Raw genomic sequence first — 16,000 nt, 5'->3', positions numbered from 1 at the left:
GCGTTGGAGCCGAGCCGGGCGTTATCATAATCGCCTCCTGCCTACTTGACAGGACCTTAAAGTGATCCTGTCATTTTATTTACACCCGGACCACTGTGTGATTTACTCCCAAACACACACACACGTACACAAACGTTCCCCCTTGCTAACTTCCCTAGCGAGCCCAGTCGAGTAGGTCGGATGACATCTTTTGATCAGAGCTGTCCAAAGAGATCAGAGCAGACTGGCAGGTAATAGATACCCGGCAAACTAACCGAAGTGCATTGGAACGAGTGTGAGAATGTGTGTGTTTCTGACATGTGTGCCTTTTGTGCAGGGGGAAGAGAGAAGATAGACATGTTCTACTCTCCATTTGACCAAATCTAGCTCAAAGTGGAGAGCAATGTCTATGAAGCTGCTTTTTAATATGGACGAAAAACACGTTGACACTGTCTGGACACATGTGGTACACAAATGGACAGAGCGTGGAAGACATCATTTGACATGTATTACACTGGGGTCACATAACCAATTCCTTATTTGGTCTTAAAAACAGATTTGTATTGCTGTTTCTTGAAGTTGTGTGCCACGATGCAAACATTATCAACACGTCCACCTCTAGCTTTGGACATTGCAAATCGGACATATATAGGACCATTGCAGTGCATGTGCAGCGTTGCTGTTGTGTTCTTATAATTTCAACTTCTACCTAGTTACCGCTTGCCTTTCGACGTGCAACCAACGAGATCCCAGCTGTATGTAGTGGACGTAACCTAACTTAACCGGCTGTTTTCACTCAAGGCACTGCACCCAACCTCACAGTGAGAAAAGAGCAAATCATGTGAAAGCAGCTTTATAGTATTTATGTGTGTGTGCAGTACGTACATTTGTAATACCTGTACCCTTGCCTTTTTAGTAGATCAGATTTGTTCTCCAGGAGAATGACAAAGACCAAACTACAATTGACTAAAATTGAGGACAAAAAGTAAAATAAAAAACAACCAAACTAATGTTGAAAGTGAAAGGGAAAACAGCTTGTATTTGTGTGTGAGGCAGATGTGAAATGATGGCACAAGAAATGGCAATAAGAGAGAGGAGGGAGTAGGAGGTAAGGATGGAGCGAGTTCAGAGGGGAGAAACAAATGGGAGATGGTGGAAATGATGGATCTTGCTCAGCCCTGCTTGGCTAACTGCACATACACACACACATGCAATACACACACACACACATCCCCTGGGACGAGGGCTCATGACCCCACGTTGCCCTGTGGGCTTTGAGAGTGTGGCTGCTCTAAGTGCAAGCACCCTGAATAACAAAGGACAGGCAGAGGATCATTTACTGACAAACAGTCGCCCACTGATAATATTAGTGTAGGTTGAGCAAGATCTCTCTCCTCTCTCAGAGCTAGGGCTGCAAGGAGCGACAGCGAGGGCGCGAGGCTTATAGCGCCGAGAGATCTCTCCTCCTCGAAGAGAGCTGCGTCGCTCTCTGATTCGTAGCTATCTCGCTCTCTCTCTCTCTCCTCTCTCTCTCCTCTCTCTCTCTCGTCACTCTCATCTCTCTCCTCTACTCCTCTCTCTCTCTCTCTCTCTCTCTCTCTCTCTCTCACACAAACACACAAAACCATCATAGCAGCCCTTTGCTTGTATTTATATGTACAATTTTAGCAAGTTTTTATAGTGTCCTGTTCCTGTAAGCCAGGAAGTTGTAATAGTACACTCTGTGTCTTGTTGAAATGACAATAAAGTATGTCTAAGTCTAAGTCTAACACTTTAGCGCATATATTATGTTGTACAGTGCTTTAATTGGGCCAGTACTCAACACTACAAAGTACAAGTACTTTTGATTTGTGTCCAACTGAATAGTGTTACTACACACTGTCAGCACTTTCTAATGAATAGAGAAACACATGATGTAGTTATTGTAGATGTCGACGGTTCTGCTCAAACACACTATAGGAGGAGCAATGTGTACAGTATGCAACAACTTATTTAATGATCCTTTCCCAGACACTGGGAGTACATTTCTTGACAGTTTGGGTCGTTGATTACTACGCTAGTAATATGTATTATGAACTAGTAATCCTGCCATTAACTGAACAATCCTTGTGATAAGGTTGCTGCATTGTTATAGGGCATAAACAACACGGCTATGCTGCTCAACCAGTTGTTATTACACCTCCATAGCATGTGTGTAATACACTAACCACCCTGGAATCTACGTGCACAGCAAACACATCTTATTCTTGTAGGGTTTCTCTTAGTAGTGTTTTTTATTCTGTCCACTTTTTGATTAGTTTTCTGCCAATTCCCCCACATTAATCTTTGATGGTAAATAAGATAGCAATCTTTGTTTTCTATCCTATTTACTTATTCTTTGAAGCTCCTCCTCCAGCTGCTGTTCTTTCAGACAAGGGTCACTTAGAGGCTCAGTGCTACAGACCACAAGTGTGTGTGAGTGTGTGTGTGTGGGTGTGTGTGTGTGTGTGTGTGTGTGTATGTGTGTGTGTGTGTGTGTGTGTGTGTGTGTGTGTGTGTGTGTGTGCGTGTGTGTGTACGTGCATATGAGCGCACACAATTGTGGAAAATACTGAACTCTCTTATGTGTGTTTAGGATGCCAGTAGTCAGACATAGTTGGAATTACTGACTTGATAATGAGTTGGCACACCGTTTTTTTTATAAATAAATGAATATATATGTTATTATATATATTCACACACACAAAAACACACTTATTCCCACAGTTTAAAGTCAGTGTCTTGGTGTTAAGTTCTCTTTGTCTACATTTCAAATGGTGTTGCATTTGATGTATTTTTGAAGGAAGAAATCGATCTGTTTTGCTAGATAAACAGTGCACATGTATAAATAAAGCGCACAAACAAACACCTACATACACAAACTCAAACATGCATCAGTGAGTTTGTCAGTAGCTCTCTAGCCGCGGCACACACACTCTTGTATTGGCACTGTAACAGCGGCATGTAAATACAGTGTCAGCAGCTCCCCAGCTGAGTGGCATGGGGAGATGATTAGCCAGGCTAACACACACACACACACACACACACACACACACACACACACACACACACACACACACACACACACACACACACACACAAGCTTGCTACAACAGTATATGTGTTTCTGAATAATCGCAGTATTTCAATGTGTTGCGATGCTGCTGCAGTCACAGACAGACAGACACACTAACTGTTGCCACTCCAAATCTAATCTCCCCTCTCTTGCCCCCCCCCCCTCCCCTTGCCACTGCCACTATGTGCTGTATATGCTAATATTATCTCAGGTTTTTCAAAAGCATTCTGCATATTTCGGACTATCATATGCTGTTCATTACTGCTTATCAGCGCTGAAATAGTTCCACATCCAAAGCATTCTTACATGGTCGGCTACATTCAGAACCAGGCTTGGGAAAAAGTACCTTTGAGAGAGTAAAAGCAAAAAACGAATTATGTAATTATAAGACACTGCTCTAACACATTAACATGAAATAGCTTTCATGTACAAAAAGAGTCAAACTGAAAATGTAAAACATGCGTAATGGCTAAACATTAGCGAGAATGCATGTTGAATGTGCTTCCACAGTGGTTCAACTTTTCAGAACTGAATATGGTTGCTTTGTTTAATCAATTAATCGTTTCTTAAAAGATTTCCCCAAAAATATCATCTCAACATTTTATACAGTATGCATATTAGTTAATATTAGTAATAATACAAAGGTGAAATTACATTTTACACCCAACAACTATTTCCTACACAACTATCAAGGGGATTTACGCACATTTCATCATGCAGTATTGGTTTCTGGAAACATGGCGTGTCAACACAGAAGCATTCTGTTGGATGATACCGTAAACATGTTACCAGTTTGGTAAATCATGCAGCCGGTTGAAGGAACAGCTCCATTCGTCAGGTGATCGGGTCGATGGAACACCTCTTCAGATCGATGGAACGCCTCGCCAAACCAAGGCACTCACTACAGACAGCCATGCCCCTTTAACCACCCTCGCTGCGTGTGTACACACACACACACACACACACACACACACACACACACACACACACACACATGAAGAAACCATCCCGCCAATTTGTCTGTGCATGTCAAATCACAATAATTAAGCATTATCGATCTCGTATTCAATTAACTTCATTAATGGGGGTTGTGCTGGTGATTGGGGATGGATGAGGGAGACGGGGTGGGAGGGGGTGAGGGCGGGGATTATATGATCTCATTAAGTGGGAATCGGCATGGGGGTGGATGCATGTAACACACAAATATGTATAAATACACTCACACGTAGGGTCCATGTGAGAACAGGCCTTCAGCTTTGTCTTGACAAAAAATCCCTACATGAGACTGATGTGGACAGTCACACACACACACACACACACACACACACACACACACACACACACACACACACACACACACACACACAGAGACAGACACACACACACACACACACACACACACACACACACACACACACACCACACACTGACATACAGGGTCTTAGCAGAAGTGTAAACAGGCAGCGCTGACGTGCCTGTGTGTCTGATAGGGCTGTTAAGTGGTTATATAAGCATGATAAACTGTTTCCTAACATCATAACATCTGCAGAGTGCAAAGGCATTTCCTCACATAGAAATGACAGAAACACAGTTCAGAATCAGAGCGTAGTCTTGACTGTAAATCTAACATATGAAATAACTTTAATTGCACTGTTTATCATGAGATTTATTTGCTGTTACAGAACAGGTTTGTCGTTTTGTTCCGTTGTCAAGAATATTTTCACTACCGAAACTGGCATGGTGTTTGCTTCCTTTCCTCAAAATCCTCAATCTCTCCCGGCCCGTTTTCTTGAAATCGAGATAAAACCACCTCCTCCACCCTGCTGACAATTCATCTGGAACTCTCTTTCTCTTTCTGCTAATTAAAAGGGCACCTGCATACCTGGAGTGTTTGGCCCAGGCTTCCTCTACTCCAGCAGTGTTTTGCCTTTGTGTGTGTGCGTGGATTCTCCATATTTATCTCAGTACGCTTGGTCATATAGTGCTGTGAACCTCGCAGCCTGGACCCGAGCCAATAGCCTTGGGGATCATCTCTGCATGATCGTGTGTGTGTGTGTGTGTGTGTGTGTGTGTGTGTGTGTGTGTGTGTGTGTGTGTGTGTGTGTGTGTGTGTGTGTGTGTGTGTGGCCCCAGTCTTGACTTTGGTCCAAAGCCCTCCTCCCCATACTTACTCCTCTTCGCCTTCTACCACATCTACTCCTCTCTCTTTTTGGGTTGCACAATGAATTTGGTCACAGCGTCATTGGACTGCATTAGCTACAACAATGAAAAACATTATGGATAAGGTGTAGACTGACACTTTCCCCAATCTTGGAAAAACACAAATAAAATATGAAGCAAATTATAATATTTAAAAGTTAAAAACATTATTAAGAACATGCTACATAGGGGTTCATAATAGAGGAAATGCTAATGGTAAAATAAAAGATATACAAATTACTTAGCATTCGCATTTAAAACTTTAAATACAAAAAGATTAGGAACCACTGCTATACACCATCAAACAGTGGCATCACCAGCTAGGTTTCGGTGGACACCTCAAAGGAAGCCACATTCTCAATAAACTAATCAGCTGTTATATCTTACACAGGCTACACCCTCTACTGGACTCTATGGGCACTACCTGTTAATCATACTATGCGAGCATTCACCTACTGAGATATCTCAGGGGGCGGGCCTACCTGAATGCGTGCGCAAGCCCACCGTATATAAGGCGGCCACGCCTCCTGACTGTCATCCTTTTCTCTTCAGCGAACGAGCAACAACTGAAGCAGAGAAAGTAAAACGTTTGAAAGAAGAGGAAAGAGTTATCATACCTCCATGGAGTCGCCACTTCTAGAGGCCCGGGCCTGTCCTTCGTGCGATGACTTAATAGCGGGCGCCGATCCCCACCACCTCTGCTTCGAGTGTTTGGGGGACCAGGATATGGCCGAGGAGGTGCCATCGCGTTCGCCATTCGCGTTCGCCATTCGCATTCGCCATTCACATTCACCATTCGCATTCGCCATTCCAGGGTGTGTTGGGGGGATCACGCCGCATGGCACTTTCCAAAAAGACCGTGATGATCTCCTGGGAGCCCCCGTGTTTACGGAAGGGCTCTTTGGATCGATTTCCTTGGTCACATGGATGAGGAGTAGTCGCAGCTTGGCGTATGCTGCTTGCTGCTCATCCTCAGAGGACAGAACACTGTCTATTCTGTCCTATTTACAGATACTGGTGTACAGGGGGCTGGCTCATTCCACAATTAAAGTGTATGCAGCAGCCATTTCGTCCTGCCATGAGAGATTTGACGGCAGGTCAGCCTTCAGTCAGATGACGCGGTTTCGCCCAGTGGTGCATGCCTCCTCTCCGCAATGGGATCTGCTGTTGGTGCTCGAGGCTCTGGTCACAGAACCATTTGAGCCTCTGGAGCTCTCCTCCCTGAAAGCACTGACATTGAAAACAGCTTTGCTTGCCCTGACTTCGGCCAGGGAAGTGTCCGAGCTGGCCGCTCTGTCGGTGCACCCGAGTTGCCTTTTGATCCGGGGTGACCGTAGCGGGGCGACACTCAGAGTGAACCCCTCCTTTGTTCCCAATAACCTAAGTAGGTATCTGACCCACCCTGGACATAATGCACTTATGTTTTCCCATGCTCCTTAGGGACCCGGGAAACATGGTGCGCAGTAAGCCCCATACAGGGCTGGAGGACTCTCCTCACTATTTCCCATGCATACTCTTCACGAGGTAAGCGTGTCTGAGTGTGCTCTACCAGCCACGTATACTGCGGCCCTGACTTCTCCACGGTCACAGCCGGAGGAAAATAAGTTGCGGTGCAGTGGCTGTTAACCAAAAGCCGGTCAGCGGCAGTGTGGTGTGTCGAGGTTGTTGGAAGACAGGGCGTTTATGCATCAGGGCTCCACCCACTGTATCCATAGACTCCAGTAGAGGGCGGAGCCTGTGTGAGATATAACGGGGGGTTACGTATTGTAACCCTAGTTATATAAGCACAGGCGGAGCCCTCTACTTGTCTGTCCTATGCCGCTCGCTGAAGAGGCTGTAGGATGACAGTCAGGAGGCGTGGCCGCCTTATATACGGTGGGCTTGCGTACGCATTCAGGTAGGCTCGCCCCGAGGGGCCGACTACGTTTATAGATATCTCAGTAGGTGAATGCTCGCATAGAATGGTTAAGAGGTAGTACCCATAGAGTCCAGTAGAGGGCTCCGCCTGTGCTTATATAACTAGGGTTACAATACGTAACCCCCCGTTTTTAGTGATGTCACAAAACAATGCAGGCAGCTGTAGATTAGCAGATTTGATGCAAACCATTGTATCAATTTATTGCAACACTGCACCTGTTAAATGTCCAAATGTTTCCATATTTTAACACCCTGTCTCAGACAACGTGCTCTTCATGCTCGATGTAGGTGGATGTAGCCTACACACCGGCCTTTCTTTCAGTGCATGCATGGTCTTGCTGGCAAACACAATGTTCTCTCTGATCCTCAGCATGTGTCTATATCACACATTTGCAGGTACACAGATGACACACACACACACACATAGACATACATACACACTGTGTTCCTATCACACAGAGGCAGCTAATTTGAATTTGCACGTTGTGTTTTAAAGGAGATTTCATATTGATGTTTGGCCTTGATGAGAGTGCCGGGCGGCTGTGTTCGGCTGTTTCCTCAGCCAGAGCATTGTTCTCTTAAACAGCTGTCGTTTTGGCTGATTCAGAACAGGTGGCATGTACATGTGGGTCTGCTCGGCTGCACGTATGTGCGGGCGGGTGGATGTGTCTCCGAGACAGAGTGGGGGAAAGGGAGGAGGAGAGATGGGGAAGCTCTGAGAGAGATGGGGTGTGTGTGTGTGTGTGTGTGTGTGTGTGTGTGTGTGTGTGTGTGTGTGTGTGTGTGTGTGTGTGTGTGTGTGTGTGTGTGTGTGTGTGTGTGTGTGTGTGTATGTGTGTGTGTATGTGTGTGCGTGCGTGCGTGCGTGTGCATGTGCATATTTTATATCCACAAAGGCTAAAAACATGCAGCTCAAATGCATTAATGCTTAACATAGACCACTGCAATATTAAATGCATTTAACGGCATTTCATAGACAACGTGTTTTGTTTTTGTGAGATTGAATGCTGGAGGAGAGCGCTTGTTTAACAGATAACTTCCTGAGATGGCCTGAAGGCAAACAGTTGTTAGAATACAGCAGTTACAGTACAACTGGTGTGTGTGTGTGTGTGTGTGTGTGTGTGTGTGTGTGTGTGTGTGTGTGTGTGTGTGTGTGTGTGTGTGTGAGAGAGAGACAGTTTGTGTGTGCGATGGGCTCAGGGATATCTGTGTCTCTGTGCATCTGTTTGTCCCACGGTGGTGTCGTATCATTGCCGATGGCAACCAGTACCCTAACAATGACAGAGACTCCTCGATGCAGTGCTAGCACACACACACACACACACACACACACACACACACACACACACACACACACACACACACACACACACACACACACACACACACACACACACACACACACACACACACACACACACACACACACACACACACACACACACAACTTGCGGTGCTCAGTTAGAGATGGGAGCAACAACAGCTGAAGTGTGGTGTATGATATGGCAGGTTGTTTACGTCTGTTTTCAATTCGTATGTCTGGCTATTATTTCAGAACTATAGGCATGATTAGAAGTTTTGTTAGAAATCCTGACTAAAATAATGTATATAATGAACTCTAGAAAAGATGATTCTTCAAAATAATGTTGGAAAATATTATTTTCATGATCTTTCTTTTTTAAATCAAGTCTTTTTAAGTAATGTGATGACATTTTAGATTTGTCTGCATTATTAACATAACAAATCTGATAACTTGTGAAGATATATATATTGTTTTTTTAAAGAGAAGTTTGTCATTTTTAGCCCTTTTTGATAAAACTAATGTTTTTATCAGTCTAATATGTTTTCATGTTTACTGTATTTTTTATTATAGATATCGCACAACTCTGCAATTATTTTTAGATGTATCCAACCTTTGCGTGTTTGAAAGTGGTACTTTGTGATTGAATATGTGCTTCCGTGCCACACCCGTCCCACTGACCGCCTCGCTCTGTGTTTACATACCAGCTCAGATGAGTGATGGCCTGTTGCAGAAAGGAATGCCAGGCACAAGGCCGCTAACGTTCACACGCACACTCATCTTCTTTACCAGTGTAGTTGCTAGAACAAGAAGTTTGTGTATGTTGCCTGTGCACGCTTCAATTGTTATTCAGAAATCCAGCTTTAATCACAAAGTGTGAGCATGCAGCATTTCTCATCTGATGTTGTTCCATCCCTTTCATAGTCTTATTAACAGAAAAAAACATTCATAGATGTACAAAGAGGCGGAATGTGATTTGTCTTGATACATATTTCCTGTTTATGATTTCCATTGTATTATTCTTAAACTAGAGAGATTTGAATATAAATTGAAAGCCTCAAGCCCACTCCCTGAAGCTAAACTGTAAATAATAACTCTAAACTTTTTCTAATCTTTGGTAATTGAAGCAAATGGGTTTTGCAGGGAGAGATTTGTTGCAGGCAAACGTACATACATTCATTTTTATTTACGAGGAGGCGAGGGCTGAGCAGTGTAATGAGTGAAAATGCATGCTTAATTGAAATGGCGAGTGTGTCTATTTGGGAATGCATTAGAGACTGCAGAAGAAGCGTAAGACATATTAATTGACAGACAGGAACCGCTGTCTCCGAGGTTGATACAAGTAATTTATTACTTCAGAAACGAATGCCACCGCCAGAATGTGCTTCATTAATTTCAAATTTAGTTTTAATTTCAAGCTGTTGCCCCTTGAGAAGAATAAGGTGGCAAGTTCTGTTTGAAGAGACATTTCTTTCCCCTCTCGCTCCCTCCATCTCTCTTTCCATCCTCAGTCTCTTTTTCTCTCTGGCTGTCTCTGATTTTCTGCAGTACAGAACAAAGACCTGGGGGTGGGGAGAGAATAGGAGGGGGTGGCAACTTGATTCCGATTTGAAAACAATGTCAATGTAAAATGAGGAAGTTAGAACAGAATTACTGCAAGAGTTTATGATAGGAAATACTTGTGTCTGTGAATGCCATTGGATGATTGCTGTGTTTCCTCTGGAGAAAGAGTGAATGTCAGTATCTTGTGATTATATCAGTTCCCTGCTTGTTGAAGAAAAAGTAATACAGAGTTGAGAATCTCCTTTGTTAGATATGCTGTCAGTGTGGTTCTAACACATCTCTCTCTCTGTTTTTTCTTGTCTCTGTCTGAGCAGCATACGTCCCAGAAGATGAGAAGGAAGCAGCCCTGTTGGATGAGGACCTTGAAGGAGATGACTCAGCACAGGAAGGGGAGGAGCCTGCCGCTAAGTTCCTATGTCAGGAGAGGCCGGGATCCACTGGCTTCCATGACTCCCCCAATGCAGCTGACTTTTCTGGGCAAGAGCTGGACAGCGAGTCTCACCTGAGCGAATCCAGTGACAGATTGTCTGATTTCGAGATATCGTCACTTAAAAATGAGGATGATATGCTCCTCTCTAAAGACCCGAATGCCCTTTCCCTGTCCTCCCCCTCTGTCATGATGGCTGCTGCCACTGCTGCTGCAACAGTAACTGGAGATGAGGCCATATTAGCGACAACAGGGTCCGTGGCTGACAGCCTGGAGAAGATGAAGGCCATTTACACCTCCTTCCTGACCAACTCCTATTGGTCCACACTGAATCTAAACCTGAGCCAGCCCCCTCCAGAGAAACCCCCTCGCAGTCACAGCAGCAACAGCAGCAGCAGCAGTAGCAGTAGCTGTGGAAGTGGAGGCTACGACTGGCACCAGACAGCTATGGCTAAGACCCTCCAGCAGGCATCACAGAACCACCACAACAGAATAGGCATGGTTCAACACCCCACAGTGGCTGTATCTGCAGCATCTACGGAGCACAACCTATTTAGTACCGTCCAGCTGTACCGGCAGAGCTCCAAGCTGTATGGCTCCATATTCACTGGTGCCAGCAAGTTCCACTGTAAGGACTGCAGTGCGGCCTACGACACACTAGTGGGGCTCACGGTGCACATGAATGAGACAGGACACTACCGCGACGATAACCACGAAACGGATGGTGACGGTGCTAAACGGTGGTCGAAACCAAGAAAGCGGTCATTGCTAGAGATGGAAGGGAAGGAGGATGCACAGAAAGTCCTCAAGTGCATGTACTGTGGGCACTCCTTCGAATCCCTGCAGGACCTAAGCGTCCACATGATCAAGACGAAACACTACCAGAAAGTGCCTCTGAAAGAGCCTGTTACACCAGTGGCAGCTAAGATTATCTCCTCGGCTAGAAAGAGAGTCCCTATGGACCTAGACATCCCTAGCTCACCAGACTCTAATGGAGGCACCACACCTAAGCCCAACTCACACAACGACTCTCATGACATACACCAGAAGGTCACCAATCCTTACATCACACCTAACAACCGCTATGGACACCAGAACGGTGCCAGCTATGCCTGGCAGTTTGAATCTAGGAAGTCACAGATCCTCAAATGCATGGAGTGTGGCAGCTCTCATGACACACTACAAGAGCTTACTGCTCACATGATGGTAACCGGACACTTTATTAAAGTCACCAACTCTGCTATTAAGAAAGGCAAACCCATTTTAGAAATGTCCATCCCAACCCCCACACCCATTTTAACAGAAGAAAAGTTCCAGTCTGTTCCCCTGGCTGCCACAACCTTCTCCCCTCCACCTGCCCCGGTGCCTCCTCCAACCAGCATCTCCCCCACTGCCATGGTTGTGGAGATAAAAAAAGAGGAGAAGGAGGAGGAATGCACAAAAGAGTCCATCATGAACAATGGTAGTCTCAAGGAGAGGAAGGCAGGAGGTGAGGATGAGGCTGAAGAGAAGTTTGACGTTAATTCAAAATACTCTTATCTGACCGAGGAAGATCTTGATGAAAGTCCAAAAGGGGGTTTTGACATCCTCAAGTCCTTGGAGAACACAGTGACATCAGCCATCAACAAAGCCCAGAATGGTGCTCCGAGCTGGGGTGGATATCCCAGTATCCATGCTGCTTACCAGCTCCCAAACATAATGAAGCTCTCGCTTGGCAACACTGGAAAGAGCTCTGCCCTTAGATACATGTTCCCTGGGGGAGATACTTTTTCTCATACCGGTAAAAACCAGCCTCTAATCTCCCATCACAGGAGCCAGAACTCCCTGCTGCCAAAAAACAACTTCCATGCTATGGAGGAACTGGTCAAGAAAGTGACAGAGAAAGTGGCCAAGGTAGAGGAGAAAATGAGAGAGCCCAGCAGTGCTGTGAGGGCATCACCTCTGAGACGTACCACACCTTCACCGTGCAACAGCGAGGCAGGGGACTCAGCCCGAGGAGAGTCACCCAAAGAAAACAGAGCAGGAGCCTGTACAACTCCAGAGAATACAAGTGAAGCAGAAAAAGTAGTCGGTGATGGAAGCGGAGCCAATCACAGAGATTCAAACGGAGATACATCCATAAAAGAAACAGCGGAGAATGGAGTGGAGTCCACTGCTATGACATCCCCCCTGCCTGCCTCCCTGTTAGGAAGTACAGCTATCATCACAGACCATCCACCTCCAGAACAGCCATTTGTCAACCCTCTCAGCGCACTGCAGTCAGTAATGAACGCCCACCTGGGGAAGGCCTCTAAGCCCGCCCTGCCCTCCCTTGACCCCATGAGCATGCTGTTCAAGATGAGCAACAGCCTGGCAGAGAAAGCAGCGGTGGCATCTTCCACCCCACCAGCACAGACCAAAAAGTCGGGTAATGACCGCTTAGACCGATACTTCTACCAGCAACATGTCAACAGCGACCAACCTATTGATCTCACCAAAGGTAAACATGCTGACAAAAATGGCAGTAGTGGTTCTCTGGGTTCAACAGCTCTCTCTTCCACCACCACCCCGTCCTCAATTTCTCCATCCTCCACTGTAACTATGACCAAAGCCTCTGCTGCAGTAGCTTCCTTTATGTCCAGCTCCCCTTTGAGAGAAAACGCACTGTCAGATATCTCTGACATGTTGAGGAACCTGACAGAAAGTCAGTCCGTCTCCAAGTCCTCCACCCCTACCAGCCTGTCTGAGCGCTCCGACATTGAAGGTATGACACAAGAGGATATGGATGATGTGTCACCAGCCCAGAAACGCAAAGGCCGACAGTCCAACTGGAACCCTCAACATCTCCTCATCCTACAAGCCCAGTTTGCCGCCAGTCTGAGACAAACAAGCGACGGCAAGTATGTGATGTCGGACCTTAGCCCGCAGGAGAGAATGCACATCTCCCGTTTCACAGGCCTCTCAATGACCACAATATCCCACTGGTTGGCTAACGTCAAGTACCAGCTGAGGAGAACCGGTGGCACCAAGTTCTTGAAAAACTTGGATTCCGGTCACCCAGTATTCTTCTGCAGCGACTGCGCCTCTCAGATCCGTTCGCCATCCACCTACGTCAGCCACTTGGAATCCCACTTGGGTTTCCGTCTGCGAGACCTGGCCAAGCTTTCTGGGGAGCTTCTCAGTCAGATTTCGCAGCAACATCATCAACAACGCCACACCAAAGGACTATCTGAAAAACTGCTTGCTAATCTTCACCCATCCAGCCACCCTTTAGCCTCCTCTCTACCCACATCCCTAGCTTCTTCCTTACCCATCTCCCTGCCCTCTTCTTTAACCACCTCGACTGAATCCCCGTCACCCTCCCCAGAAGACGATGAGATTGCCGCTATGTTCCAGTGCAAGCTCTGCAACCGGACTTTTGCGAGCAAGCACGCAGTCAAGCTTCACCTGAGCAAGACTCATGGGAAGTCCCCTGAGGACCATCTCATGTATGTGTGTGAGCTGGAGAAACAGTAGCACTGGCTGGGGACAATGCTGCGTTCTTTTTAACGGCTCACTCTGTCTTGCTGTCTCTCTTAAGACTTTCACAGACATTTCTGAAAACTAAAGAAAGGATTATTAACGTGACGGAACTGCACAAAGATGCCATTCAACTACTGTTTTGAGTTTTGGCACATAGTTTTACATTTTGTGTTGTAGCAGTTGTTTCTTTTTCTTTAGTTGCTGTGTGAGGTAGACTCACTCTGACCTAAGACACTTGATTTTAGTGATCTCCTTTGACAGGAAAAATGACTTTTTTTCTAAATGTGTAGATGGGGGCTTCTGTCATTGAGAAGATACAGTATATGAAGGTTTAAAACAAGAGATTCTAAAATGAAGTGATGTGAAACTTGTGTACATGGAATTAAGTTCCTTTATATTTTGACATCACTGGGATGTGATAAGCTGCATGCATAAATGAAACAGTTTAGTTAAACGTTTTATAACTAAATCTGGTGCACTTTCCATGATTTATTTTTCTTTTGTTTTACTCTGTTTGTTTTTTTTCTTTTTTGTGCTGGAGTCAGCATTTTAAATTTAACCCTCTGAGTACGTCAAAGCACTTCTTCACCTAAGATCCAAACGCTATTGACTCAAGATTTGATATTGTGAATTATTGAAGCTATTGTGAGAAATAGATGTGTTTCCAGGATATACAGTGTCTAATCCTAGCAACAAGGGGATACTCTATTCAATGCAAGGTTTTCATCCTGGGATTAATATTTGTTTGAGGTATGTTTGCAGGATTTGACACAATATGTAGCTATGTGGTAAAAATGCAAAGGAAAAAAATAAGTGTTTTACTTTGGTCGATCAGGGACCTATATTAATTCAGGTCTGTGTACAATATGTATATAAAAACATTAAGTAATTCCTGTCTAAATTATGCATAATTTCTATATTTTTTAATTTAAAAGGATTATGACTATCTGCTGGTGCACAGTATATGAAGACATGAATAAAATTGTTTTGCACAATAGTTTTATAAATGTGTTATTTAATCAAAAGGATACGAAAAAAAAGATAGGTAGCAAAAGGATGACAACAGGTGAATCTTTTTATTCCCAACTCGTGCTCAAAGGGTTAAAGACTCTCTTTACCAGACACTACTACATGTGCCACTGTATGAACACTTAAAAGATATTAAAAGGTTGTACAAAAAGATGTTACTTTATAAAGATATTTCACATGTAAACTGTTATTTATAAGCACTCTTGGTTGTTTCATATCGTTGAATGCCTTTTTCGATTGGTCCTATCTTTTTGTTCTGTCTAATTACTCTGCCATGATTCCACACTGCAGCTTTATATTTTTGGGATATGAAAGGTAACCATGGTTACACTAACCTCTTGAGTGACAAGATCTGCTACATTTTCTGGCAGTTAATTTGCTGAAGTAACTGACAGCTGCCAGGGTAGAGAAATAAAAAAAAGAATCCTTATGTGTAAAATATCGGCATGTAAACAGCACAGATACTGTAATGCATTCTGTGCCGTTAGTCTTTTTTCATTTCCTTTTCTGTTGTTGTTGTTGTTCTTGACAATGAACCCCCATTATATGACTTCATATAACCTTGTTTTCTACTGCAGCATTAAAAAAAGGAAACTGTTTTTTGCAATAATGTGTGTATGCATCGTGTGTGTCGTGGCTATCAATTATGTGTGTGCTGTGCAGTCTCTAATGAGCACATTAGACTGGGAGTGTGTCAACGTCTGTCTGTGACGAGCTGCATGCTAGTTTACAGTGAGTGGCAGCAGCGGGGGAGACAAACACACACACAGTTGCACGCACACAAACACTCTCACACTCACACTCACACACACACACGCACACACACACACACACACACATCCAGACATGCAAACTGACACCATCATTGTTGGGTTTACCCAGTAGCCACTTCTGTTGTCCTAGTAGCTTACACTAAGGCATGTACTGTATATAAGACTAATCCTGCAACAAAAAGCCTCAGAAACAGTAAACATGTGATAAAAGCTTGTTT

At 44.6% G+C, this 16,000-nt stretch overlaps 1 protein-coding gene across 1 annotated transcript in view; it reads left to right on the top strand.

Annotated features, from left to right (window-relative positions):
• Window positions 1-15,616, top strand: part of tshz3b (teashirt zinc finger homeobox 3b) — a 46,820-nt gene extending 31,204 nt beyond the window's left edge. The window contains exon 3 of the mRNA XM_034198888.1: window positions 10,367-15,616. Within this exon, the coding sequence (XP_034054779.1) occupies window positions 10,367-13,974 (3,608 nt within the window). The 3' untranslated portion in view covers window positions 13,975-15,616. The remainder of the gene's footprint in view (window positions 1-10,366) is intronic.
• The last annotated feature ends 384 nt before the right edge of the window (window positions 15,617-16,000 follow it).

Source organism: Gymnodraco acuticeps, unplaced genomic scaffold, assembly GCF_902827175.1.
Source record: "Gymnodraco acuticeps unplaced genomic scaffold, fGymAcu1.1, whole genome shotgun sequence".
Classification (NCBI taxonomy): Eukaryota; Metazoa; Chordata; class Actinopteri; order Perciformes; family Bathydraconidae; genus Gymnodraco; species Gymnodraco acuticeps.
The sequence above is the reverse complement of the archived record's forward strand: the minus strand, read 5'-3'. Positions and strand labels throughout refer to the sequence as shown.